General features: G+C 39.2%; 3 protein-coding genes across 12 annotated transcripts in view; 1 reads left to right on the plus strand and 2 right to left on the minus strand.

Moving 5' to 3' along the window:
- Nucleotides 1-270: 270 nt before the first annotated feature.
- CDCA2 (cell division cycle associated 2) lies at nt 271-17,785 on the minus strand. 8 transcript variants are annotated; one of them, XM_087763120.1, is made up of 18 exons: nt 17,568-17,785; nt 16,180-16,311; nt 15,359-15,447; nt 13,783-14,375; nt 13,129-13,259; nt 12,363-12,516; nt 11,339-11,541; nt 9,853-9,928; nt 8,735-8,970; nt 8,265-8,352; nt 7,529-7,749; nt 7,012-7,090; nt 6,324-6,379; nt 5,132-5,263; nt 4,202-4,376; nt 3,465-3,679; nt 2,191-3,069; nt 472-1,104 (listed from the first exon to the last, which is right to left on the minus strand). In XM_087763120.1, the coding sequence occupies exons 4-17, from the start codon at nt 14,312-14,314 to the stop codon at nt 2,227-2,229; spliced, it is 3,141 nt and encodes a 1,046-aa protein (XP_087619246.1). In that variant the 5' UTR covers nt 14,315-14,375; nt 15,359-15,447; nt 16,180-16,311; nt 17,568-17,785; the 3' UTR covers nt 472-1,104; nt 2,191-2,226. The 8 variants fall into 8 exon arrangements, with proteins under 8 accessions (XP_087619248.1, XP_087619246.1, XP_087619247.1 ...); XM_087763121.1 differs by lacking the exon at nt 17,568-17,785 and having other exon boundaries at nt 16,180-16,325; XM_087763122.1 differs by lacking the exons at nt 472-1,104; nt 16,180-16,311; nt 17,568-17,785 and adding an exon at nt 271-403 and having other exon boundaries at nt 15,359-15,547.
- On the plus strand, nt 15,726-25,267 carry KCTD9 (potassium channel tetramerization domain containing 9). Of its 2 annotated transcripts, XM_087763127.1 has the most exons (12): nt 15,728-15,895; nt 17,009-17,130; nt 17,801-17,844; nt 18,023-18,119; nt 18,644-18,702; nt 19,314-19,442; nt 20,092-20,159; nt 20,263-20,358; nt 20,826-20,975; nt 21,360-21,465; nt 21,732-21,865; nt 22,675-25,266. In XM_087763127.1, exons 1-12 carry the CDS (start codon nt 15,779-15,781, stop codon nt 22,789-22,791), a joined length of 1,239 nt encoding a protein of 412 aa, XP_087619253.1. In that variant the 5' UTR covers nt 15,728-15,778; the 3' UTR covers nt 22,792-25,266. The 2 variants fall into 2 exon arrangements, with proteins under 2 accessions (XP_087619254.1, XP_087619253.1); XM_087763128.1 differs by lacking the exon at nt 19,314-19,442 and having other exon boundaries at nt 15,726-15,895; nt 22,675-25,267.
- The window catches only part of DOCK5 (dedicator of cytokinesis 5), a 97,799-nt gene continuing 95,546 nt past the window's right edge, over nt 24,412-26,664 (minus strand). Inside the window, exons 53-55 of one of the 2 annotated variants that reach the window (XR_015705994.1) lie at nt 25,783-25,985; nt 25,332-25,604; nt 24,412-24,550 (exon numbers count right to left, since the gene is read on the minus strand). The gene's annotated coding sequence lies outside the window, so the exon portion shown is untranslated. The remainder of the gene's footprint in view (nt 24,551-25,331; nt 25,605-25,782; nt 25,986-26,664) is intronic. The other variant, XR_015705993.1, reaches the window with a different exon arrangement.

Here is a 26,664-nt window from a genome sequence, read left to right on the forward strand (position 1 = left end):
TTTTTTTTTGTTTAATGTTAGAAGTAGCAGCTATTATTAGTTTTTAATCTCAAGGAGCTTTAGATTTTAACCCTAGCTAGTATCTCTTCAAGGATTTTGTACATGATGATATTATTTTCAAATTCAGTCACAACCATAAAAACTCATGTCAGACTGCCCTCTCCTGGTAAGCCAACATACTGCTATCACAACAAGATTCAACACAAGTAACTCTTGCCATTCTGTTTCCAAACCTAAAATTTTCATCATGACACAAAAGCAAACCCCAAAATAAAACATCAAGGAGACTGTTTTGATAACTTCAGTAATGTTTCTAAAGCAGCATAAGATGAACAGCACTTAAGAAGTGAAGTTTCTTTCAAGTTGCCTTAGGAGTTCTTGTCTTGGGAAAAAATGATGATGTCTGTAGAGAAAAGCAAAACGTGCATAAAAATGAAACTGTTCTGTTTGCTTTTAAGCTTTATAAAAGCAGCCAAGTACATAAAGTATTTTATTCCACATCAATAATGTTAAAAACAAGGTCACAGAAGAGATTGTTTTCAACAGAAAGCTATTTCCTTCAAGCTGGCACAGGTATTTCACTAGGGCTGAAACAGAACAGTATGAAAAATGAAAGCAACAGCAAATGTTTAAGTAGACCGCCTACAGTCATCACTTTTTATTACATTGTTCAAACTAGACATATGAAAACAGTAAGATGACAGGTCAACTACTGAATAATATGCACTGTATTTAGTACACATACACCAAAGATTGGAAGTGTCTAGAAATGAAGTACTGCTTTATTGTATAATGAATGTATCACTTTCCTTAGCCAATTTAATTTTAAAATTGTTATATACAACAAAGATTTAAAAGCGCTTTTTTTTTTTTTTAACGACCAACCTTCACACCAGAGAAGCAGAATTCATTAACTCTTTCTAACACAAAATCTAGTCTTCGTTATAGGAACGCTACCCCTGCTTGTGCCCAGAAGGTAAAGCAAAGTCTTTTCAGAAGATGGTAACAGCTTCCCCGCCTTCTACTCTTCCCCTTCAAGGCAGAAGTGACTTCCTTCTTATTTGCAGAGAATCTCAAGGGGGTTTTTTAGGATATTTTTGAAATCTGGAAAAAAATTCATGCAGATTTCAAAAGCAATTTATAAAGAATGATCAAGCACATGGGAAACATCAACACTTCAAGCAATTCTAGCTGAAAGGGCATACTTTACAACATCATGATTTAACTACTAGAGACAAATTCACTTTTTAGCTACTTCAATTAAACTTCAAAAATGTAACAAAATCTTAAGCTTGGATCCTGTTCTTTCAACAAAAGGAAAGAGCCCTATCAGCAAAATATGGATTAGCATCAACTCCCAATTGTCTAAAAAGTAACTTGTCACCACAGACCATATTTTTAACAAACTATCAAATTTGTTCCTCTTTACTTAAAACAGCTGAGAGTCACACGTTTGCTGACATGTCCCCATTTAGCAACTTCATACCCTGACTGCATTTGAGAGTGGAGCAAACGTAGCAAGACGGTCTACCAAACACATCCATCTAACAATCATGACTAAGTTTCAAGGGCAAAAATCCCACACTGCTGTGCAGGTACCGCAACTGTAAACCTATTCATCTAAACCCAAGAAAATCCCAGACTGTGATAACATGCGTACAAATGCATGCATAAGCGTTATTTAAATTCTGTATATTGTCTTACTGCTGTATCTTGCAACAAAATTCACTGGCCCCTAGAGCAATCCCTCCAGCTGAGAAAAATGAGTCTTTGCCTTCTTGAAATGACTCAACTCGGCGTTGCAGAGAAAGTCGGTCATTTGTCGAGTTGTTTCATAATATTAGCAGTGTTTAATTGCTCTTGCTCTATAGACAGCACTAAATTATGAAAACATGTAAGCAAGGATGTAGACTACAACAAAGAGGTGATGTCAAATTCAGTTTATCATGGGAGGAAAATTTTTTTTATCCGCTTGATTACCTGCCATGACTGTCTACTAGACCAATGCTCTGAGCCAAACTAGGTTTTCCACACAGTTCTGATCTTCAAGCATTTTAGGCACCAAGACAAGGAAAATCAGTTCTAAGTTATCCAGAAAATGAATAAGGAAATAACAAGTACGGAAATGTAAGTGTGAGAGAGAAGAAAACAGCACTTAAGAGAGAGAGAGCATAAGAATCTAATACTGACCTTCACTTTAGAAAATCAGAGGCAGCTGAAACCTTGCTAAATATTAGAGTTATTTTCAAGAGGTATTTCTACTTCTTCAGAATGTTTTTGGTTACTTCTGTCCTTCCTATATAGAGAATTTGTTATGCTCCTTTTCCGGGTCTGAGACCAAGTTCTTGTTTCTTGAGCTGTGGATAGAGACATGCTTTTCCTCCTCCATCTTTTGCACGGACCACCAGCAAGAGCAACAGAGTCATTGTTCTCCTTCCCTGGGGCTGAAAACTGGATGAGATTTTGCTCTTTACGATAAATATTCTCAGATTCTGTAAGGATGGATGTGCTTATTGTTCTCCTGATTTTGCAAGCAGAAGCTAGCAGGGGAGGGCTCTTTTGAATCTCATTGGGTACTTGAATCCATGCAAGTCCTTCAATTTCTGCATCTTTATGTAGTCTCATGCTGCGCCTCACTCTTTTTTCGCCACTGTTACTACTCTTTCTTCTAGAAGGCTTTAAGGAGTCATTTTTTAGCTGAGGAGCAGATAAAACTTCTTCCACATTAAAAGAAAAAGCTGGAATGTTGCTTCCAGTTATTTCCAGTTTTTCAACAGGAGGAAAATAGATGGCACTACTTCTTCTTCTTCTTCTTGGTGGACTACCTCTTATAGAATCTTGTGGACACTGAGTTCTTTGGGCACCCTCACATACACTAGTGTCCTTTTGTTCCAGAAATTCTAGCCCGGTTAGCTGCTCTGCCTTATTTATGAGATCGCCTTGTAATTTCTCATTTTCTATCAAGGAACGACTTTCTTTTGCCTCTTTTACACACGCAGTCTCTTTACTTTGCTGGAAATAGTCAGATGTATCAAAACCACGCTTTGCATCTGGCACAATATTTGAAGACTGGAAAAAAAGACCAAAATGTTTTTGTTTTTAAATATAGGCAAAAGGTAATCCACAAAAAACTGCTTTCAAACAGCTGACAACTAAACAACTGCTAGTGTTTTCCTCACCAAGTCTAGTCATTCTCAAAAAACCCCAACCAACCAACACATAGAACCCTGTATGTTGGCATCTGCTCCAATGTGGGGCCAAACTTTGGGGCCTTGTTCAGTTGAATTCTGAATACCTCCTTCCAAGGACGGAGATTCCATGGCCTTTCCAGGCAGCCTGTTCCAATGTTTAATCACTCTTAGAGTTAGGTTTTTTCTTCCCCCAAAACATTACTTTTTTGATCCAACAGTACCAAGCACAATTCTGACTTATTTTCTAGCAGTATCCTTAAGCATATCAGTTACCTTATGATCAAGGCCAGAAACAGACTTCAGAGCACCATCTGACACCTGAAACACGGTATCATTGGAGCTGCTGGTTGCTACAATGTCCAGGTCCTTAGAGCTTGAACACATATGAACTGCACGGATGTTTTTTACTCTCATTCTTTCAACCACTGGCTTCTGTTGAACATCCTTGTGAGCATTTCTGGATTCGGTACTATCTAAAAACATGTCCTCTGAATTAGAATAAACACACGGTTACTTGACTCTACTTGTGAATTTGTACAAAATCCTTTTTAAAATATTACAATAAAAGCTTTATAGTATTTTACTTACATAAAAGTAACCTTCTAAACAACCATTCCAGATAAGTAGTGTTAAAAAAAAAACAAAAAACCCCCAAACACCAGAAAGCTACTGCACATCACTTAACTATTCATGCCCAACTTACCAGTTTTGAAGATTATGAAAATATCAGTATCCAGTCAAAGTACAAATAGGCGGGGTTTTTTTGTCAGCTTTACACTGGAGGCCAACAAGAGTTACATTTATCCAGTTGGAATTTATTGCTCTATTAGAGCCTCTACATTCTATTATTACAGAAGCGATTAAAAGTAAAAAATGTATACTGGGCTCTTTACCTATGCACAGAACTCAAAATAACTATCAACAGGTTTTTTTTTTTAATATAACTGTTGAAATAAAAAATTAGAAGCAACAGAAAGAGCAAGGCAAAACAAAACTAAAAACCACATTACCTGAAAAAAGTGCATTTGCCTTTGGTAGGCTTGGAGATGAGGCAGAAGAGAAAACCTCTGGAATTTCAGGGATAGGGCTGAGAAGAGGTTTCTTAGAAACCATCTCTCTTTCCCCATATAAAGATTTTTTTACTTTTTTCTTTTTTCTTTTCCCATAGCTTGTATGTTTTATTTTCTGAAAAGATTGAGAAGACTGAATAGAGCACAATGTAATTATAACGATGCTGTACAATATTTTCCAACAACTAAGTGACGCCATTACTGGACTTTGATGGATAACAATTGTTTCCCCTAAAATGAAGGTTCCACTCATTTTGCCATCTACAAAATTAATCTAAAAACTCAAAAAAAAAGGAGAATTACTTCTCAAACATGAGATCTGGTTTTTGTTTCATTCAACCAAATCTAGAAGTCAAAGAAATTAGTCTTTCAGCTCAAAACTACAGATTCTTCAATCATGCTTAGTTTGGAAAGGAACATGTGCTTCCCCTTCCAATACATGAAAGCAAAACTCTTCTAGAAGTCTCACACCTTTACAATACACTTAACTAGCATATAACCGGGCAAGTTCAAAGAACCACTACTGCATACACTTGGGAAGAGAAGAACCATAAACTCATTTTCTGCCCCTGAAGTCTGAAAAACGGCACTCCCCCCTTCACCTCCATAAAGTATCCTTTTTGCCCTACAAGCATTTAAACCCTGCCAGTCAGCCTTAACAAGCAGTAAGAAAGAAGAGTGTGGCAGTAAGTGTAGGAAAACAAGATCGGCACGAAGAAGGGAATGTTGGCAGCCACAGGAAACATAACACCCTTTAGAAAATCTTTACTACAAAGATCAAATTAATCACATAAAACACACAAGGAGGAAGAGACACTTGGACAGAGAAATAAAGGCAGCATTCACCAACTGCAGTGGGCTGTCACTTACTTGCGTCTTTTTTGCAGCAGATGTGGTTATATTCTTTTGTCTTTGAAACTTGGTCTTTTTAGTGTCTTTAGCATTCTTTGTATTTGTGGCTCCTGAGATGCTAAAATCAGTCCCCTCTGAAATGGTGCTACACTGTTGAGGAACATGAATTTTAAGTTGTCAGGGTGCATGTGTATGTGCACATGCATACACTTGCTTTTTTTTTAAAAATACACCACAGTCCAACAGTCCTAAGAATCACATTGTAATTAGTCTCCGTTATTTCATATATGAGGTCATAAGAGCTAGACACTCACAGCTGGAAATTAAGACTTACAGAGCTAGGCTCTTCACACAGTACAATATGGTTCTATTTGTACAAAAAGGACATTCTAATGAGAAAACAGTAAATTTTCATCTTCAGCTATTTTTTTTAGAGAAGATGGGTTACTTTTTTCAAATTACTTCTTTTTTTTTGGCCTTCCCTCTCCAATAAAGCACACCAGAACTCTACGACACTCGCCTGAAAGCAGTTCTTACAGAAATTGTTGTACAATAAATTCTATGCACCTTAAAATTCCAGCAACCAGAAGAGATAAACGTATGATATGCTGTCTGCTTTATGGCTAGCAGACAAAAAGGTTAACAATACTGAAGATCTTTAGCACTGGACTTGGGAGCACAACCACGTTTTCATTGATACTGAAAGTCATCACAAGTTGCAGAATAAACTTCACTTTATTAGCCTCTCTCTCATGTGCCTGTATCTCAAATAAATTAAACCAAATATAAAAATTAGACACAAATCTTTGTTTCCAGTCTCCTCAATTTTCTGTGATTATAACTTTTTCGATTCCCATGAATGAAGCCCCTGATCCTATGAATGAAAGTCTATGAATAAATCTCTTCCAAATTTTGTCAGACTATTTGGGAAAGTTCCTGGAACATTCAATAGAAATAGTAATTTAAGTATCACGCTATAACCAGAAGTGTTTTTAATAACTGGAAAACCACTTTCGCTCAAAAATGAGATTTCCTTAAGACAACTACCTACACTAACACGAGTTATTTCCATATACCTGGACACATACAGTCCTCACACCTGAGGCTGTAAAAACTCTTATAAGCATCAGGAAGTACAAAAGATAACAATTCTTCCTGAAGAAGTTAAAAAAAAAAAAAAAAATCAATCACCATCACTAAAGAAACTTACCTTCCTTTTAGTAGAAGAACGAGTTGTTATCCTATCAGATTTGTCAGTTTCTGCTACTATATATGAAGAAAATAAGAATATTGATTCAGTTCCAACACAAAAAGTTCATCACTTTTTGAGGAAATTATCCACATAATTTCTAATATTATGCACAGCGTGTTTATTCATCTAAGTTTTGAGTAATGTTTTCTGCATAAAGGACTATCAAACACGGCAAGATAAAAAAAACTTAACAGCTTGGTTTACAAAACAGAGGAAAAAAAACTTGTGAGAATTTGGTAACAAAATAATTAGCACTTTCACAGCTTTCAGAGAGATACATACACACACACACAACCCCCTTTCAATTTTTTTTTTTGTTGTCTTACTTGCTATTTTAAAAACAACAAAATTACAATATCAGAATCAAGATAGTAAGTCCAGTTACTTAAAGCAGTAAGTCTGATTAGATCAGCCACTTTCACAGGAAAATACCACAACGTCAAATACCATTAGTTAACCTAAACAACACCTAAATACTGCAGCTACTGCAAAGACCTTTAGAAGAAAGCAAGAGCATTTAAATTTTAGCACAACTGAAATATATCCCCTGTATAAAAGCAAACAAAACAAAAAAAAACCCTCTGTCATCTCTCAGTTTTCAGATACAGAAAGATGCATTAGTGACAAAACTACGAGTTGGGGTTACCTTCCGCATTTGCAACAGGTAAGAGGTCTTCAGCACCAGCAGAACCCTCCAGTAACTCTTGAGGAGGCTCAACACATTCCTTTAAAACAAAAAAGTGACATTTTTTTTAGCAATATACTATACCAGATATATACTGAAAAACACCTTGTCCATTAGTGTTTGGAACAGAAGGCGATTTTATTTTTTTCCCTTAAAGAATGCAGCAGCTCATTTACTCTATATACCGCAGAAAGAAATACAGTATCAAAAGTCTGTGAATAAGCTAAGACAAAACCACTCCACGTGCTACCAGTACTAAACTTTAAACATAGCTCTACACGCCAAAATTCTATTTAGAATTCATAAAAAGTTCTCAATGTCATTCTAATGCTTCAAGCAGACTGTATTTTAATATTTTAGCAATTTCTTTTCAAAGCCAAGCAGACTGGTGAAAAAATTAAACAAAAATTGAACATTCACAGAGACTGAGAGGCTGTTTTTATAGCTTAAAAAAAAAACAACCCAACAACAAACTTACATCATTGCAATCAAAATTCGGCTGGGATAATGGCTCTTCAGTGAGACTTAACCTTGGAGAAGGGCTGTTACATTGTAATCCTGGATGACGGACTGGTGTTGCTCCTTTGCGCAATGGAGTATTTGCAGGCAAAGTTTCGTCAAATATTTCTGGGCTTAGAACCTCTCCAAAAGTAACTCTTTTCTTCTTTGGCCTTTCAGAGCTATGTCTTTCAGTTTCCTCTATTGTAATAAAATACATAGACTGCTTACCGAATTTGGAACTTCCACAGAGCAAAGACTTCTCAAGATCTTTTTATGGGTCTTAACATTCTCTTAAAAATCACCCCCCCCAACCAAACAGCAAAATACCACCTTTACACATCCTCTGGATTCAACCAGGTTTTTCAGCGTAGCTTTCTTACTGTATCAAGAATTTAGGAAGAAAGAAAATAGAAGACTAGAAATGACTAGCTGTTCCACAAGTTCCAGTTGACAAGTGTAAAATTTCTTGAAAAATAGGTGACTCTATTCTGGTATTAGAGGCTTCCTGAAGTTTTAGTGCAGGATTTTTTTTTTTTTTTAATAAACATTATTTTCCTTGGCAATCTTATTTTCCACTTCATGCAGTAGGATGTCACACATGAGCTACTTCAGTGGTGGTAAACTCATATCATTTTTCAGATTTACCACAGAGGCAAAACATTGTGTTTCCACATAATACTTTGCTTATTTAAAAAACAAAAGGGGAATCTGACCTGTTTGCAATGCTTCAAAGATTTTTGCACAACTGGAGACTGAGAGAGATTCACCTCCTCCTCCGCCAACTGCAGCGTTCGAGTATTCCTATCAAATTTAAGTGATACAATCATCTGTTCAATACTGTTTAATTAAAATATTGTCCTTGTTCAAATCAAAATTGAAAATAACTTTTTCTGTAAGCAATATTTAATAATCAGTCCTATTGTTTAAAAAAACCTACTTGTTTTCTAAATGAATAAAACTCAACAACATACATACGGATCTTCTCATAACATGAAAGCTTCAAATACAGCTTCCAAGATGACCAAACAGCAAATAGACGTCCATTGATAACATTAAATTATTTCTGATACTTTTTGACTGATTGATATGTATCTTTAACCACAATTCAACTTCTGGTAGTTCAATAATGACTGCAAAAGTTCATCCTTAGTATTAGTACCTGCACTTAAGTCAGTTAACCAACCTTCATGCTATCCATTAGTTGTTTCACTGGCGTTTTCTTCAATACAGATCGCAGATGGGAGCCACTCTGTGTACGGTCATTTAATGAAATGTTTCCTGTTTGCAGTGGTGTGATAGGTGGCTTGCTTTCATCAAATATTTCCAGGCTCAGTTCTTCCACAAAACTAACTTTCTTTCTGCTTAGATCTGGTGTAACATTACTTTCAATGTCTTTAGTGATGCGGTCAGAACTCAAATCTTTAGTGCAAGTAGACAGATAATGACAATTAAAGACTGCAGTAAAATTGAAAAGACTTTAGTATTAGAAACGTGAACTATAAATGTACACATCTCGATAGATTCTGTGCATCAACATCACCTAGCATCTCAAAAAAAGTCATTAGTCTCTAAATTTCTATTATTGTGCCACATTTCATATTTTGAGAAATTTACAAAACATACAATAGTAAAAAGGGAGAACTGCATGAAGGAAAAGACATTTTGCATGAAGGTTTCTCTCTCATCCATGTAAGGGGGGGGGGGGGGGGGGGCGGGGGCGGGACACGACACGTATTCTCTAATGTACAGAGAGGGACTCTGTACATGAACATCCCTCTCTCTTTCACAGGCATGAACTACTCAGCTATACTTTTCCCTAAAAATGGCCTGACTAACAAAACGCAGAGAAACTCTAAACAATTATTCCCAGCCTGTGTCTCAGTTTGAGCTTGCTTTTTCTATCAGAATGAAACTGCTAATATACCACCCAAGAGGCCCTACCCCACCTTCCAAATATTTCAGCTCCTCTCATAAAAGCTATTTCCTTCCTATGAACTGTGCTTAAGTAAAAACATGTTTAATGCTGTACTGAACGAGCTCTAAATTCAGTTTTTAAACTGGGACTTGAGCATCCTCTGCAGCACTTGAATAGATCATTATTTGCAGTACTTTTTTTTTTTTTTGTTCCCCCATCAGCCTTTATGTCAAAGTTATATCAGCTTTCTACGGCATTATAAATTGTAGACAAGATGACGGACATGGGATGACTTCTTGTGAAACATTTCCTTACAAATAATTCTAAGTATTTTTACTTTCAAATAACAATATAACAAAGATTATAACAGTGATGAATCCTCTTACCATGGCCTGTTTCTAAAGTATCTCTAATTAGAACAGCCTCCGACTCAATAGGATTGCGTTGCTCATAAGCCCATTCCTAGTGAAAAAGTTACAATATTTTATATATATATATACACACACACATATATATAATCTATTCATATATACACCCACGTAACATGATAAAGAAATAACAAAACATAGTCTGCTGAGTTTTTTGTGAAGCACTTGACATAAATCTGTTTTGTCTCTGTCCTCATTACTCATTTGTAATATCTGTGAAGGATACTTTTAAAAGTTGTTCCTCATTACTCATTTGTAATAGCTATGAAGGATACTTTTAAAAGAAGTGTTGCTTCAAGTGATTATTTATTAGCATCACAAGTATCAACTGCAATCAACACAGCAGAATAATACTGAGGTCTCTCAATCCTCAACTGAATAAACAGTTATTGAATAGAGTAGAAAGTATTTTTCACCTGGTTCCTGAACTTTTTAATCCAAGAACACGTAACACTTATCTGACCAAACAAAGAACCTGAAGTTTTTGAAGTCAATCTCAATATTCAAAGATGGGGGTGGTGGTGCTATAACTACTTGCAAATGCTGCCTTTTAAAATCGCATGAACTATGGAGTTTTTTAATCCCATAGGCAAGGACTTCAGGGGTCTCTCAATCACGCACTACTTTAGTTGAATTCATTTTCCCAAAACACCAAGGCTAAATGCTTAAACAGATTAGACTTCAGAAATGAAAAAAAGATGGAATGAAAAAACTGTATGTTTTAATCACGAACTTAGGAAGTTTCTTCCTAACCTCCATACAACTGTTACACTATCATAGCTGTTTTACAACTCAGAAGCTGCTAGGTCCGGCAGCATCAGAGGACACACCTAGCAAAATGGACCCCATCTTCACCGTTTTTATATATGACACTAATTAAAGGATCAATAGAGATATTTATACAGAAGACAAATTAACTCCTCCATCTGTATACAAGTACATCGGGTTTTTTTGCATGGAATATCAAATAACTGCCGAACAGATATAAGGTGAAGATTAAAAAATGCATTCAAAGTCATCCCAATGATCAATAAAGTTGGTTCTGACATCTGGAAAAAGCTGTATTTGCCACATCTGTGAATTTGACATCTCACATAATGACAACTGCAGATTCAAAAGAATGAAGACGTATTTAGATTTTATTAATAGAATAAAACAAGCTTTTCCATGTGGTTATCAGAAAAGAGTATAATCTTATTGACTAGAACAGCTTACAGCACCCACATTGAACATTTGCATGTAAAAGAAAACTGAGCATAGCCTCAGAAGAGCCAGCAGCAGGTATCTGAGGTTAGGCTATGTTTCCTGTCAGTCCAAGTGGATCAGTGTCCATGCCAGATTTTGCTTCCCTTGACTTGTCATAATAAGGCGTAAAATTCTTACAAGGGAGATGTGCTGTGCTATTTGTTTTCCCCATGTTCTTTGCCCACACTTATGTAAGTACCTTTGAAACAGCAGCAGCAGGTTCAGCGATAGTCACATCTTGGTGGGAAGACAAGGTGGTGCATGTCGTGGTATCAGACTTACTGCTGCTGGTCAAATTTTGTCTTAAATTTTCTTTCAAATCAGCTCCGTTGTTGTCTGACATGAACTTTTCACCCCACTGATCCAGGTTCCACTCATTTGTAAAAGGTCCTTTGTTCTGAGCTGCATCAATTAAAAACAAAACAAAACCCAAACAAGAAACCACAAAGACAAACTTCAGATTTTTCAATGAATGCTCTTTTTGTGTTTCTTCACCAAAAGGATGGCGAGATTCAAAAAGCTAGGTAATTTTCTAATCGGGAAAAATACATGCATTTTTTTTTAATTCTACTTTGAAAATAACATTACCAAATCTTCAAAACAAAGCAAGTTATTCTTTTCATATAAATGTTAAGACCACCAATACCAGAGAAGCATTGTAGTTTGTTTTACACTGACATCTTCTCACAGTTAACACAGCACTGCCCTGACTTGCTTTTGGAATACTTACTATTTTCATTAAGAAATAAGGATGTTAACACCACAGTAATGTAATGTGATTTCTAAAATTACTGCATTTAAAAGTTACTAAACAAAAGTTTGCACATCACGGTCAAGACATATAGCAGTTACAACAGCTAAAACCAGTTGTCATAAAGCCCATTCCCAGTCTCATGGAAAACGTGTGAACACACTAATGCTTAGTGAAAAGTAAATTAAAGGCTATAAATCTAGAAAGTAAAACTATGAAAACAGTCACCAAAAAAAATTTTCATTTTTCTTTGAGGGTTATTCTGAGAAACCACTATTCACAATGCACTAAGAAATAAGTTAAGTTTAAACAAATAATAAACCTCAAATCAAACCCAAAAACACTGTGCCGACCCTCATAAAGGAATTTTTTTTGTTGTTTTATATTAAGTGTTTGTAGTTTTAAACTTTTTGGCCTAAAGGAAGACCTGATGTTTAAGATAAATCATTGACCAGAAATAGAAGTAACTTACAAGAGCCTGCTTCCTGGGAAGCATCATCCACTTGTGACAGGCCAGAGAAGCCAGTCTCCTCTTCAGCTTCTTGTACTGATTTAAAAGATGTTTGAAAGGCATCTATTTTGTCCTTCAACGACCTGCCAGTTTCATATTTAAAAGGACTAACCTGCTAAAATAAAATTAACCTCATGAGACTTATTTTTCCCCCCCAAGATGACATGGGCTTTATTAGTTTGTATTTGTACTTTGGCATAAAACAAACTCAGAAAAGAAGCAAATCTTGTATTTGACCTAGCTGCAATTTTACTTGTATGGTAAAAACATGCAAAAAAGGAACTGTATCAAGAAATCTGTTAAGTTGTACTGCCTTTCATAATCTGTCCCTCTAGACCATATCCAGAATTTGTTTTCTGACAGTCTATGCTAGTTTGAGATAGGAACAAGTCTGATTAAAAAACAAGTCACTTATGCTAGTATTTACTTTACTTTGAACTATCAACACTTTAATTAGCCAAAAATCAAGCATGGCAAATGCAAAAAAGTAAAGGTTATGGTAAACAAAAGTTAAAATACATGAGCAAGCTAGACACGGAGAAAAGACTCCAGACTCTACTCAAACAAATCTGTAACACCCCCTTATTCTAAAGTAAGGTGTCCAAGCAAAGGCAACAAAATTAAGGCCATGGTTATTCCTTTTACTGGCTTCTTCCTGAGACTTGCCTTCTCCTTCTGCCAGTATATGTTGATTCCTTGGGGGAACTAAACTGAGACAGACTCTCACCTGTGTAAGAGCTTCTTTTTGCCTGTCGCTTCTCTGTTGGGCAAGGTATCGAATAAGGGTGTTATTTTCTGGTGACCCCCGTACTCCAATTGTTGATCTTCGTCTAAATTTTAATGAAGCTGGAGACTTCCCTGAAATGGGGACAGGAGGAGAGAAGGGGGGTGGGGGGAAGCAAGAAATTTTTTTGGTAAGAATACCTGCAGCTTTAAAATGGTATTTTTTTTTTCTTTTAAGAGTGATTTATGCTATTTATGAAAACATTTGAAGTTAGCTGCTCAGCTCAAGAAACCTTCCTGAGCAAAAGCAGATTAACTTCCGAAAAGCAAGTTAATGTTTCGCTAAGCTATACACCAAGTGAGGAGCTGTCTTTCTTTTACTTTTTCAATTGCTAGTTAAGGAACTGTCTACCAATACTTGCAGAATTTGTCTCACTACTCCCTTGTGAAACTCACTGACACCTAATCAACTGGACAGAAAAAAGTTAAACAGGGAATTGAAGCATCATCCTATCACAGTCCTATCCCTCGACATAGTCAAACTCCGCCAGACAACCTGAACTTGACCTAAATTGAAGCTTTTGAAAAGAGGTTGGACTAGATGACATCCAGATAGCCCTCTGAGAAGGACAACAGTCATTAGTCACTCCAGCCTTACCTACGGATCGTTTAGTAAAACTTTCTTGAGTGATCCCAAATTCAGCAATTGTTACAGTTGTAAAATCAACAGGTTTTTTGCTGTGTGTCTCTGATATTCCACAATCAGATTTTTCTTCTGCTTTGTCCCTACTAGGTGTCAAGTAGCATTCATCCCCCAAAGAAAGAGGTCTACTCCTTGAAAAATTTTCCTTACTGTTCAAAGGCAAGGTAGGTTCACCAACCATATCCCCTTCTAGCGTATCAAAAAAGCATTCAGTAAACTGAAAGCTAACAGCATCCTCTTTGTTGTGGTATGATTCCTTCTCGAGGCCTTCAGGGTATTTCAGGGTGCATTTTTGCAACTGCGCCTGGTTCCCATCGCTTAAATTCTCCTTCTTGGATGCCTTTATCACTTTTGATTTAGTCACTTTGCAAATCTTCTGGTCTTTTGACAGATCAGGGAAAGAGGCCTCTTCCTTCTCTTCAGCATATCTACTCTCATTTTCTTTAACTTCCAGGGGAGCATTTATATTCTTAGATCGTCTGTGCATTGTTAACGATTTATTTTAAGAAACATTCAGTCAGCCTTTGCTCTCCTGTAATTACAGGCACCTTCAAAAAGAGAAAGAGATTTTAATAGGTATTTGGTAAGAGCAAGAGATCACTACCGTATCTAGGATTTTCTGGAACAAGGTTTTTAACAGCGTGGTGGAAAGGCGAAGTCATTGCCTCCCAAAAGCTACACAGAAAGGACGCAAAAGGCTAGCACTATAAAGAAAAAGGCACAGCAAGATAAACCTGCAACACAAGTGTTTCACGAGTAAGGAAATACAAGGTTATGCTTTCACTCTTTATCAAACTTAAACTTCGTGTTAGTATAACATATGTTAAGCACAACCACACTGTCATCGCTTTGCTCCAAGTGTTGCAACAAGTATTGGCAGTTTAATTGGAAAATGTAAGACGCTAACATTTTTCGCATTTAGTTTCTTGGACTTTAAGCATGTAGAATTCAGTAGTGTCACTCTGAAACTTTGGTTCCACAAATACATGCATTTTTCTGTATTTTGCGTAACACGAACGAAGCTGTTAAAAAGCGGGTGAGCCTTTTTTGAGCCCACACTAAAAGCTGATGCCTACACCCACGCGGTTGTACGAACGAGAGACGTGGTTGTGCGAGGAGGGGTCGGTGTCCAACACCGGCCGCTCCCGGGGCGCCCCCCCCCCCCCTTCCCTCAGCACTCACCCCCCACCCTCACCAAGGCCCCTCCTTGTCCTCGCACCCCTCCCAGCGCCCCCCCCTCCTTTATACCCCCTCCCCAAAGCACGCCACCTCCTCCCACCCCCCCAGCACTCCCCCCCTCTCCCCGGCTCACCCCACCTCACCGCGAAACCCCCGCGCCCCTCACCTCCGCCCTCACGCCCGCCCCAGCGCTTCCCCACAGCCACCAGACCCGTGCCCGCCTCCGGCATTCAAACCGCGCCGCGCTACCGCGTATTCCTCCGCCTCCTCGCTCCTCTCCCCGCCCCGCTCCTTGCGCCCACCGACCACCAGGCACCACGGCCAAAGGGCCCACGGAGGGAAAGCGGCTCACCGAAAGCGGCTCACCGGAGCCGGTCCCGTGCTGTCCCTCTCTCCGGGCGCCGACGGGGGCTTCACGGGCCGGGGGGACTCTTTGACTCCCTGCGCGCGGAGGGATCACGAAACGTTGCCGCCGAGTCCAAGTACCATTTTGAAAAAAAAAAAAACAACGGTCCATTCAACGAACCGCGCCCACGTGACAGGCCGCACCAATCAAAGGCGACTCTACTCCAAGTCCCGCCTTATGCTAATATAGGGCCTTATTCTTCCCTTGATTGGCTACCGGCAGTGCCGCTGCCGGCCCGCCCCCCGCCGCTCCGCGGGCATCTCCCCGCCCAACCCCCCCACCCGCCCTTGCCCCGCCACTCCGGCGGAGCGCGTTTCTTATTGGGCAGCCGGCTCGGCGCGGCGCTGCCGCGATTGGCCGCGGCTCATGTCGGTCAGCGATCGCTGCCTTCCGGGTTCGGCAGGAGAAGCGGGCTGCCGCCGCCGCCGCCGCAGCATGAGACGGGTCACGCTGTTCGTTAACGGCAGCCCCCGGAACGGGAAGGTGAGGGGCGGGGAGGGGGGGGGGCGGATCGGATCGGCGGTGCCCGTGTTTCGGCTCCGGGATGGGGCCGCGGCGCCGCGGGCGGGGTTCCCGCCTCTGGTTCGGCGGGAGGGAGAAGCCCTCAGCCGCCCCTCAGGGCCGCGGTGCCCGTGGCTGCGGCAGAGGAGCCTGGCTGCTCCCGCCGTCCCCTCCCCGGGCTCGGTGGTGGCTGCCGGGGCCTGGTGCTTGTGCTGCTGAAGCGCCCGAAAGCCTCGCACGGCCTGCGGGGAGCGGGTGTTACTCACCAGAAAATAACGCTCGGCGGCTGCTGCCCTTTCTGCATGTGAACGCCGAGGGGAATCGCGACGAGCCAAGAACTTCGTGCTGGAGTCGCGGTTAAAGTCACCTTCATAGCGTCATGATTGATTCAGGCCCTGCTGTACATGCCATAGGTAACGGCGGGAAGCATGTCAGTTCAATGCTGCAGGGTGTCAGGTCTCTGCCCTGTGGGACTCGTACCGCGTACGGGCACTTGTGGATAGCCAATGAATAATCTGGCTTAAACTCTGCTCGGTTGTTTAAAACCTGTGCAGTAATGTCTCAAGAGTGAAAATAGTTAAGATCTGTAGGCCCAACCAGTGCACAACTGGCATAGGAAAAGGCCCTGCGGTGCAGTTCTACTAAATGCTGTCCGTGATCCCTGATCTTTCCCATCTGCATCTCTGGAGTGAAGACAGTTTATGTGACTGTAGTTTAATTTTTGGTTTTAGAGAGGGAAATAAATTCGGGAGAGACCTGGAACAGAACAAGTAGCAGTGTTTCTCTAGAGAAATAAATACTTGAATCATAATATTGTTATAGTACCAACACTCATTCTTTCACTGCTGCTGCTACCTCCGTACGTTGAGTCTTGGGCAGGAGGTGTGCGAGTCACCCCATTCTAAGGCAGCTATGTTTCTGACATCAAAGTTCGTCTGTTTGTTTCCTTTTTTTAGTAAAGATCCATACATGTCTTCCTCCTCCCCCCTCCCTGTAAGAAGATATTGATAGCCCTGGCAGTAAGTCTGAAATGGCAGAAACTATATGAACCCAGTGCCTAGAAACTATATGAACGCACACCTCTCTCTTCCACAGGTTGTGGCTGTGTATGGGACTTTATCAGATTTGCTGTCTGTGGCTAGTAATAAGCTTGGAATAAAAGCGACCAGTGTTTACAATGGAAAAGGTGGACTCATTGATGATATCGCTTTGATTAGGTAAGGCTTATCCAATAAAAGTCAAATCACAGATGCGGATTAAGAGACTTACTAGCCTATTAATCCCCTGACCTTAATCAATAACCAGTGCTCTCCTTAAAACCAGAAATTATCATTTCTAGCCAGTCTGCCCAAAGGTGCTTTCATGCCTCAAGGAAAAATAATACTGTCTTTTGAACTTCAAAGCATTTCTATCTTGATGAACCAGAACTTGATACAAGGTGTATTTTATGGCTTTTAACATCCTCCCGTGTTGTTTCACAGTGCAACGTAGGTACCAGGAAAATCCCACTATTCTAGACAGCACTTGGATGAGGTTTTTTTGAAAAGGAGACAAACTCTAGCATTGCTTTTGCTTCATAGAATACTCCCAGAGTGGGGAAAAAAGCAACCATTTTGTAAAACTAAACTGGTTGAGTAACAGAAGCGATCCCTACCTGGTTGATACAGATAACATCTCTAGTGAAGTCAATCATATTACAATCCACTGGAACCTGCAAAAATAAGATAAACAGATACTGAAGTTCTAACTAATGGCAACTGATTATCGTTTACCTGAAACTAATCAGGAGGGGTTCCCACTGCCAATGAGATGAACAAGAAATTACAATTCATCTTTTTTGTTTGTTTGTTTTCTTCTTTCTCTTCCCCCTGCCCTCTCCTCTCTCAGGGACGATGATGTTTTGTTTGTCTGTGAAGGGGAACCATTCATTGGTAAGTCTCTAATTCTTATGTTTAACCTTTTGTTTAATGGAAAGAGGTTTTGTTTTGCTTTAATGCAAATCTAAAATTTTATTTTCTGGTGTTTTCAGAAGATACCTGTTACCATATGGAGGATTCAGAAATATTCACAATTTTTCTAATAATTACTGTGTCTTTCTTATCTGTGTAGATCCTCAGACTGACGGGAGACCTCATGAAGAACTAACAGGGTCACACACAGATTGGTTAACACTCAATGTTGGAGGCCGATACTTCACCACTACACGGTAAAAACGCAACTAGTTGGTTTTGTTCTTAAAGGACTTGATTTCAGTAGAGTAGTTAGAGCAGCTGGTAGTGTACATTCAGTTGGTGAGGCTTCAGATGCTCTTGCAAAAGAGCTAGAAAAATAGCTTATTATGGAGGAGGAGGTCTTTGACTTCTGCAACTTTCTCTGTATTTTGTATCTGCTATCACAATTTCGCAACAAATTAATTCTTGAAACAGTTTACATATGAAGTAAAGCTGGCACAAGGCCTGAGAAGGCCTGGATTTATCCTTGGAATATTTCAGTTAACAAAGCGCTTTGTATTTAAAATACCTTTACGATACCTCAGGTCAGAAACATATTTTGCTATCACACTATATGAAATTTTAAATCAGTACAGTGTTGTAGCTGTTGGAATGCGTATCACACAGCGTTATTACCTTCAGGCTGCGAAGGGCAGAAAATACACTCCAACCAGCGAGTTTGTCTCTTGAACAAAACATTCCATTGTAAAAATAAAATTGCGCTGCCTTTGTTTTCTAGGAGCACTTTGGTTAACAAAGAACCTGACAGTATGTTGGCCCACATGTTTAAAGATAAAGGTTAGTATATTGAAATAAACTTTATTTTTTAACTAACAAATTAGCAAATGGCACTATCAAGTTGAGACTCTTGTTCATAAGTTAAAATACCAAAAGTATGTTAAAGTGTCAAAGCAGAACATATAATCTTTTCTTTATAATTGTTTATTTCTCTGTTGCCCATGTAATGCTTATCATCTCACAAACTGAAAATATAACTTCCAACCATAGTTAATATTTTGGAGTCTTTCATTGTTTGTTTGATTGATTTTAGGTGTTTGTCCTATTGTTGCATCTTGCTCAGTTTTGTCAACAGTATCAATGAGCAAACACTGGACGAGACAGCCTTTAGGAAACAGGGGCAAACTAAAATCTTAATGCTGCTTTTATTCTAGCAATGATTCTTATGGACGTGATAAAATGTTTTAGTTAATTATAGCAGGAGCAAGTTCGTTTTAAGGTGATTTCTCGCCCCCCGCCCCACTCCGCTTTTCCTTCCTTTTCTCTAAGAAACGCCCCTTCAAGTGGAATGTTTCATAATCCTGTACCCTTCGGTAATAAAAATCTGAAACTGAAGCAAATGCTCTTCTATTAATATATCAAATTTAATTATATATATGTTGTGGAAACAGATGCTTGGGGAAATAAGCAAGATCATAGAGGAGCATTCCTAATTGACCGCAGTCCAGAGTATTTTGAACCAATTTTGAACTATTTGCGTCACGGACAGCTCATTGTAAATGATGGCATTAATTTGCTAGGTAGGTATTACCTGTATAACATCTCCTAAATTATTACTTTTTGGAAGTTAAAATTTGCCCTCAGGTAAACATGATAAAGTCAGTAGGACTTCTGTATGCTCGTCTGAATGTTTGGGGTTTTTTCTTTGGTGAATTTATTCTCAAGCATTGCAATTCCACGTGCTTGGTTTAATGAAGATACACTGTTTTAACTTATTTATCTTGAGAGCATTAAAAATTCTCCATACTGGATTAATATCTGGCTGTAATTCTGGATTTGATATCTTTAACCTAACACTGGTATTGGAAACATCCTTTCTGAATTATTTTTTCCTTTTAGCTGCAAGCAAGCTTGCTTTTCCTCTCTGTGGTTACATCTAATATAATGTATGTGGTTGTCAGTTTTATTAGTTCATGCATTTCTTCAAGACTCCTTAAACTTTAACAAGTGATCTATTCATCAGTGTTAGTATAGCTAATATGCATAAAAGGTATAACAAGTAGGGAAAGTCAATTGAATTGATGCTCCTCCAATAGTAAGGATGGATTAATCCAAACTTTTTGGCATCTTCGTGGTGTGACTATACCCTGCCTTCTCCAGTAAGGGAAAAAGAGTGCTCTCTTGTTTAACGACTCCCTGTAAATAACAAATACTGCTTTGTTTTGTTAGGTGTTTTGGAAGAAGCCAGGTTTTTTGGTATCGATTCACTAATTGAACATCTAGAAGTAGCTATTAAGGTAACTCGTTTTCTTTAATACGTGAATGTGTGTGTCTTACTCTTCCAGGCAACATATAATTTAGTCCTATCTGTTATTAGCTTTTAAACAACTCTCTCAACAGAATTCACAGCCAGCTGAGGATCATTCTCCTATCTCTCGAAAGGAGTTTGTCCGATTCCTGCTGGCAACCCCAACCAAGTCCGAGCTGCGATGTCAGGTGCGAAAATGCAGGCTTTGTCTTGATCTGTAGTGTTGGTGTCTGGTGGTGAAATATCCTGCAGCATCATGTGACAACCCAAAATTCAAACTATGTGTGCTTCCCCACCCTGCCTGCTTTTTAATTGAGTTTAGGTTCCAAGCTGTGGCAGAGTGACCTTAACATGAAATTCAAGTGTGCTGTTTGGGCTGCTTTCCTTCTTTAGGTTGAAGGTTTCTTGGAGGAGCGGTTTGTTAAGCTCTTCTATTTAAATGTAAAATGCCCTAGCATAACCAAGGATAATGCTCGGTAGCTTTGCATTTACATTTCATTATCTTATGTAGGAGAATAGGTGGTTTTATATGTGTGTATATATCTATATCTCTGTATATTTATACACACATGCACATGTACACGGTTATCTTAACTATTTTGCGTTCAGAGCTACACCTTCTGTAACCTTTTGGGGCTTATCATTTTGTTTTTAGGGTCTCAATTTCAGTGGAGCAGATCTTTCACGTCTAGATCTTCGGTACATAAACTTCAAGATGGCTAACCTAAGCCGTTGCAACCTAGCGCACGCCAACCTATGCTGTGCAAACCTCGAAAGAGCTGACCTCTCTGGATCAGTGCTTGATGTAAGAATTGCTGCGTCTTGGAAAGTCTGGGCTGTCCTTTAGTTACTTTAAGGGAAGAGGAATTGGAACAAGCAGATAAGTGTAAAACATGTAGTTCTTCAATATTTTCTGCAATTGTTCTAGTTAAATGACTTCAAAAGCTTTTTGAAGCTATCGTAAGTTAAAAAAAGGAAAAAAAGGGGCAGCGGGTGAGAATTACCTGCCTTCCTGATGATAGAGAAGTAATAGTATGGCAAGTTCTTACACTTTCTCACAGTAACAAGGCTGTTGTGCTTTAAGAGGATTCACTTCCAAAACAGAAATGAAAACCATACTTCGGTCTTTTTTCGGTATTGTTCATCTTTGCACTTTTATGAATCTCACTGACCTGTCTATCACTATCAGTGTGCAAACCTTCAAGGGGTAAAGATGCTGTGTTCCAACGCAGAAGGAGCATCTCTAAAAGGGTGCAATTTTGAAGATCCATCAGGCCTTAAAGCTAATTTGGAAGGTAAGAAGTGTTAGGTACTGTGTGGAAACTGAACAGTGTGTTTGTAAGTCTACATGGCAAGTGAAAGGCTTAGCTGTGGTTTGTACAACCTACGTTTTCGTGAGAAGAGGCCGCAAATACCTGACTGAGTGCGTGACTGTCTAATCATTCAATTCCAAGTTCTACCTTGACCTCGATCAATTTGCATGGCTCTGAGGAAGTATCATTCTGCAGCTACTGTGTTTCTGACTGTTTTTCCTCATAAAACTACTCTTTGTGTGTTTTAGGTGCTAACCTGAAAGGTGTTGACATGGAAGGCAGTCAAATGACAGGAATTAATCTAAGAGTTGCAACGCTGAAAAATGCCAAACTAAAAAACTGTAATCTTAGAGGAGCAACTTTGGCAGGAACTGATTTGGAAGTGAGTTATGACTCATTTGATATACTAACTCGTCAACTGATAAAATTTCGGGGATTGCTGGCTTTTGGCTGAGTTCTTCAGCTTCAAACGAGACAGAGTGCACTAGCCTTTTTTCAGACTTAGTGAGATATGGATGATCTAGGGAATCACATTTCATTCTAGCCTCAGTTTGGAAGATGAGTCTAAAATCTTGGATTTGCCAGCATCTCAAAGCCGCAGAAATGGCTCGTATCATCTCAAAAGTGATGCGTGGTAATACTGCTAAACTTCACTCTTAGTCTGAGATCATGCCATCACTGAAGAACTGAAGAGAAATGCAGTTGCCTGGGGTTGGTTGGTTGGTTGTTTTTATTCTGGGACATCATTTGTAGAGTAATTACGGAATCTTACCTGACTGGTGGCACAGGATACACTGCTGTCTCTATTACTTACAAACTAGCTCATTTTGCAAGCTGCGTACATGGCTGTTCTTCCTCAAGTACTAGAGAAGTATTCAGAGTAATGTCTGGTGAGATTGCAAGAGGCAGCTTCTTTCTAGCTTTGTTCAGCAAGCATTAGTAACTCCTGGAACATAATTTGATATAAAGAGTGTAAGTCTAACAACTTAAAGATAAATCTAGCTGTTACTGCGATAAGGAACTACTCTCTTACAAGAAGTAACTAAAACTCTAAACTCGAGTGACAGACTACAAGTTTACACTGAAATTCACAGAAGTATATGTGGTTTCTGTATAAACGTAGTTAGGTAAAGTTTTGAACTACATTCTGGGTATATTCAATTAACATTTAATTTTTCTTTTACCCTTTAGAATTGTGATCTATCAGGTTGTGATCTACAAGAAGCTAATTTGAGGGGATCTAATGTAAAAGGAGCTATTTTTGAAGAGATGCTGACACCTTTGCACATGTCCCAGAGCGTCAGATAGGGAAGAGAATATGCCGAAGAGGAAGGAATCAAAACATTTATTGTGACTTTCTTCACCTCCTCCCCTTATTAAGTTAGAAGTAATGGTTATTAGACAACTTACATTTGCAGTAGTGCCTAAGTAAACTCTTCTTTGGGGGAGGGAGTTTTTGTTTAAGAGGTAGAAACAGCGTCTGTTCTACCTTTGTGAACAGAGCGAGGAAGTGGGCTGGTTCTCGAACCAGAACGTGGGGCTGGTTTGGGGGAGGGTTAAATAGATTCATTGTTTAGCATTGCCTCACTTTGGAATGCATTTTAATTTATAAAGCACAATATATGCAATTCTATTTATTAATCTGTAGCTGCAATATGAATAGAAAATGTTATTCATGTATAGTAGCAACAAAGTTCAGGTTTACAGTTAGACTAGTGTATTTACAGTTAGTTTCTTCATTCATGCCCAGTGTATTAAATGACAGATGTGGTTTTAGATAATGTCCACAGGATGTTTTCAGGTACTCTCTTCTTCTGGGGTGAAAACAGTAGTTAAATAATATATTGCCTTGTAGTAGTTTGAATGCAGGTAAAGAACAGCTTTATCATCATCTAAAACGTGCAGTGGAAGCTGCTTCCCCTGAAGCGATCTGCGTGCACAGCAGATTGCATTAGAACTAAAACATCCCTGTTCAGAAGTTGGATGGCTTATTTAATCCTTCCCAAATTAGTGTGAAATTGCACTATCAATCACAGCTGGTAGGAAAAATTCTCTTGCTTTCAGATGTCCTAGCCACTCCAAACTGGAGTGCCTGTCGTTTTTTCATTCGTTGTGGAGAATTTATTGTCCATAGGAAAATACGGTACTGTCACCAAAGTAGAGATAAGCAGCGGGGCCACAGCACATGCTCCATCCTCCCCTCGCTACTCCAGTATATGAATAAATGGCACCTGTTTCCCCTCAATGTACTATGCAAATACTCTTGTACACTGAATCCTTGAAAGCATGGGCATAATCCTTTTCCCAGCCAGATCTTAGTATTCCACTTTGGGCCTGCTTAAAGTGGCTGTAAAAGCGTCTTGCACAGGGCAAAGTGCCCTTTCCACAACTGCTTTACCTGTGAGCAAATAGGGAACTGTGCAACTTCTGCAGTGCAGAAAGCCTCACAGCATCTCTTTGAGTGGTGGTGTACTTCATCTAATAAGCTGTTTCCACTGTAGTATCAATTTAGTTCTCACCTAACAAAACATTTATTTTATACGCAATCAAAAAGCACATGAAGAAACTATACCAAAAAAAAAAAAGGTGCATCAAGAACTCTTACCTCAGATGCTTACTTAAAACACCCCAAAGTTAAAACTAACCTTGAATCTAAGGAAATACACTGGTTCTTAACTTCCAGTGATAGCTGTATCCCAAAACTGACAGAACGTGACACTGTTAGCAGCGGTTTGAGTTCCACAGTTACTTCAGTGGGTTGCCTTTTACTTGCAGTGCAGATTTGCAGTCCTCTGAACAGAAGTCTTCTTGTCTCAGTAGCTGTTATGCAAATGCTGCTTTGCCATCAATCTCGAAAGATTAGTTCAGGACCAGTATATGATTTGTTTGGGGGGAATTGCAGGATTCTCCCTTATTTTCAAGCTGGGTTGACTCAGGCATATGACATGAACTTCTGGGACTCAAAATCCCATAGCCATGTGGTTCAGAATTGGGACTTTATTTCCTCCTGGTTCCCAGGCCTCTTGATCTGGCTCTAGGACAACACCGTCTTCTTGGTGAAATAGACCTATAGATTCAAGGGAAATATTTCAGCCTGATTTTTGAGTCCTTTCTCCCACCTCATCGCTTGCATTAAGAGTGATGTATATGTTGCAGTAGAAGAAGATTCCTAGGGCTAGAGGAATAAATGAATTATTTTTCTTTATCATATTTTGTAGCTGGCAGAAGTAAAATATTGTATGGAAAAAATTATTTTCATAATCACTGTGTATAAAATATATTTGAACTTTCACTGAAGCACTATGTTTTGAATAATCACAGCACGTGGCATCATTCATTCACAGATGAATTTAAGGTACCTCTTTTGCTATGATAAAGCTGTATGAATAGCCCAAAGTGGCCTATTCAGAAATTGCAAGTTCCAGCCTAATTTAAATTGCATTAATAAAAGTGTGAAATACAAAAAGTGTCTTGATTGTCTTAATTTAAAAAACCAATCTCAATCTTACCTGACTTCTACGGCAAGGACAGCAAGTTAGAAGAAAATGCCATTTTTAACTTTGATAGCTCTTTGTATACAAACTTAAAAATACTGTAGCTATAGTTGGTTTTGCTCTTCGTGAGACCTTGACTGTCACCTTAGCCTGGATTTGTGTGTAACCAGTGCTTTCTCAAATGGACTACTTATTGTAAACTAGGAATTACCCACGCTTGAGTACTTACTTTATGAGAAGACTGAGTTTTAGATGTCTTTGCTTCTGCACAGGCAATTTGCAGTATGGCAGAAAGCAAAAGAATTTTTGCTTTCAAGGATAAAGCTTGCCTGCTAGGAAAAAAAGTAAGCGTACCTTGCGTTGTGGGGATCGCTGCAGTGTTTCTGATACGGTCAGTTTGAGAACTTTCATGGGGGTTTTTTGACTTCTCATTCATCTGCAACACTTCTCAGCTTTTCTTTGTCCCCACCCTTCATAGTTGCTTAATAAAATAGCTGGACTCAGAAGTTAACCACAATTTACGTAGGTCCATGCACTATTTAAAACTCTTTCCACGTTGGAGATGACCATCACACAGCACAAGCAGCTAAACCATGTCTTGCTTAATAAGGAAGTGCTAAAGCACTGCTGGAAGGAAAAAAAAAAACAACTGTCCTTGACTTTGGTCTGTAAAGTGCTCATGATTTCAGTCTCATAAACTCTGTGGCACAACAGTGATAACACAAATACAGCGCCTCTGCCTAAGTGCCGTAGAGCACCCCAAGAACAAAATGGGAAAAATCTAGTTCCTTTTTCAGTGTCTCACCTCCAGTACGCTTCTTTGGGTTAGGAATGCTGTCTAAAAAGCCTAAGAGACTCAAGAGATTAGGATATGCCTTTCCAACACTTCTGATAAAAGAGAGGTCTTGATTCTGGCAGTGGGAATCCACAAACCCAGGTTTTCCTGACAGGTCCTTGACTTCCATGTAGGTACTTAACAGCATTGGCAGGCATTAAGGTTTCTCTCACCTAAAAGAGAAAAAACTAGTGCGCTTGAAGGTCTGGGAGCTCTTCTGAAAAGCCTGCATCAACCACACTCCAGTGTCTGAAAACTAAAGAGAGGCCACGTGATAAAAACCCAGCTTTACGCATTGATTTTTCTTGAGAGCACAAAGCTGGCAGCTGCCTGACAAGCCCAGACTGAAGCGCTCCCAGACCTCGGGTCAGACTTCCATTCAGACTCTGCCTCTGCCAAAATCAGAGTAGTTTGTTGGTTTCTGTTACACGGGGCCATAAAATGTATTTGTGGGCAAACAAAACCAGCTGTAATTTTATTTTTTTTTTAAACCTCCCAGCTCCTTTACGTAACTTACAACCGTGGCCTAGAGTTTAAGAGAAGACACGGAACAGCTCACTACCCAGGGCAGTTAGGTGCTCTTTCTGACGTGCTTTGGTAGGTCAGCTTTGTAGCTGTAACAGAAACCTGTGGAGAAACGTAGTCGTGGAAAGGTGTTAAGGGTACGCTGTCGTTAAACCCAGCTTAAAATGGTGGGTTAATAAGAGGTACAATTATTGGGCTAAGCAGGCCCCCTTCCCTCTTTAAATGTCATCCCTCAGGAGGAACAAACGCTTCTGTTTATCTTTAAATAACCTTAATTTTTCTAGGCTCATCAAGGAAGGAAGCAGTCTTAAACCACTGGTACAGGCA

Source organism: Nipponia nippon, unplaced genomic scaffold, assembly GCF_047370975.1.
Source record: "Nipponia nippon isolate SJK-2023a ecotype South Korea unplaced genomic scaffold, ASM4737097v1 scaffold_27, whole genome shotgun sequence".
Taxonomy (NCBI): Eukaryota; Metazoa; Chordata; class Aves; order Pelecaniformes; family Threskiornithidae; genus Nipponia; species Nipponia nippon.

Excerpts from the sequence above, each read along its gene's own strand:
- CDCA2 (XM_087763122.1), bottom strand. The coding sequence starts at position 14,314 with ATGCACAGACGATCTAAGAATATAAATGCTCCCCTGGAAGTTAAAGAA. Across the intron at positions 7,091-7,528 it reads CGAATTTTGATTGCAATGAT|GAATGTGTTGAGCCTCCTCA; the intron begins GTAAGTTTGTTG and ends TTTGTTTTAAAG. Across the intron at positions 3,070-3,464 it reads TTTCTGGCCTTGATCATAAG|TCTTCAAATATTGTGCCAGA; the intron begins GTAACTGATATG and ends CTTTTTTTCCAG.
- KCTD9 (XM_087763127.1), top strand. The coding sequence starts at position 15,779 with ATGTCGGTCAGCGATCGCTGCCTTCCGGGTTCGGCAGGAGAAGCGGGC. Across the intron at positions 19,443-20,091 it reads TGATGGCATTAATTTGCTAG|GTGTTTTGGAAGAAGCCAGG; the intron begins GTAGGTATTACC and ends TTGTTTTGTTAG. Across the intron at positions 20,359-20,825 it reads AGTCCGAGCTGCGATGTCAG|GGTCTCAATTTCAGTGGAGC; the intron begins GTGCGAAAATGC and ends TTTTGTTTTTAG.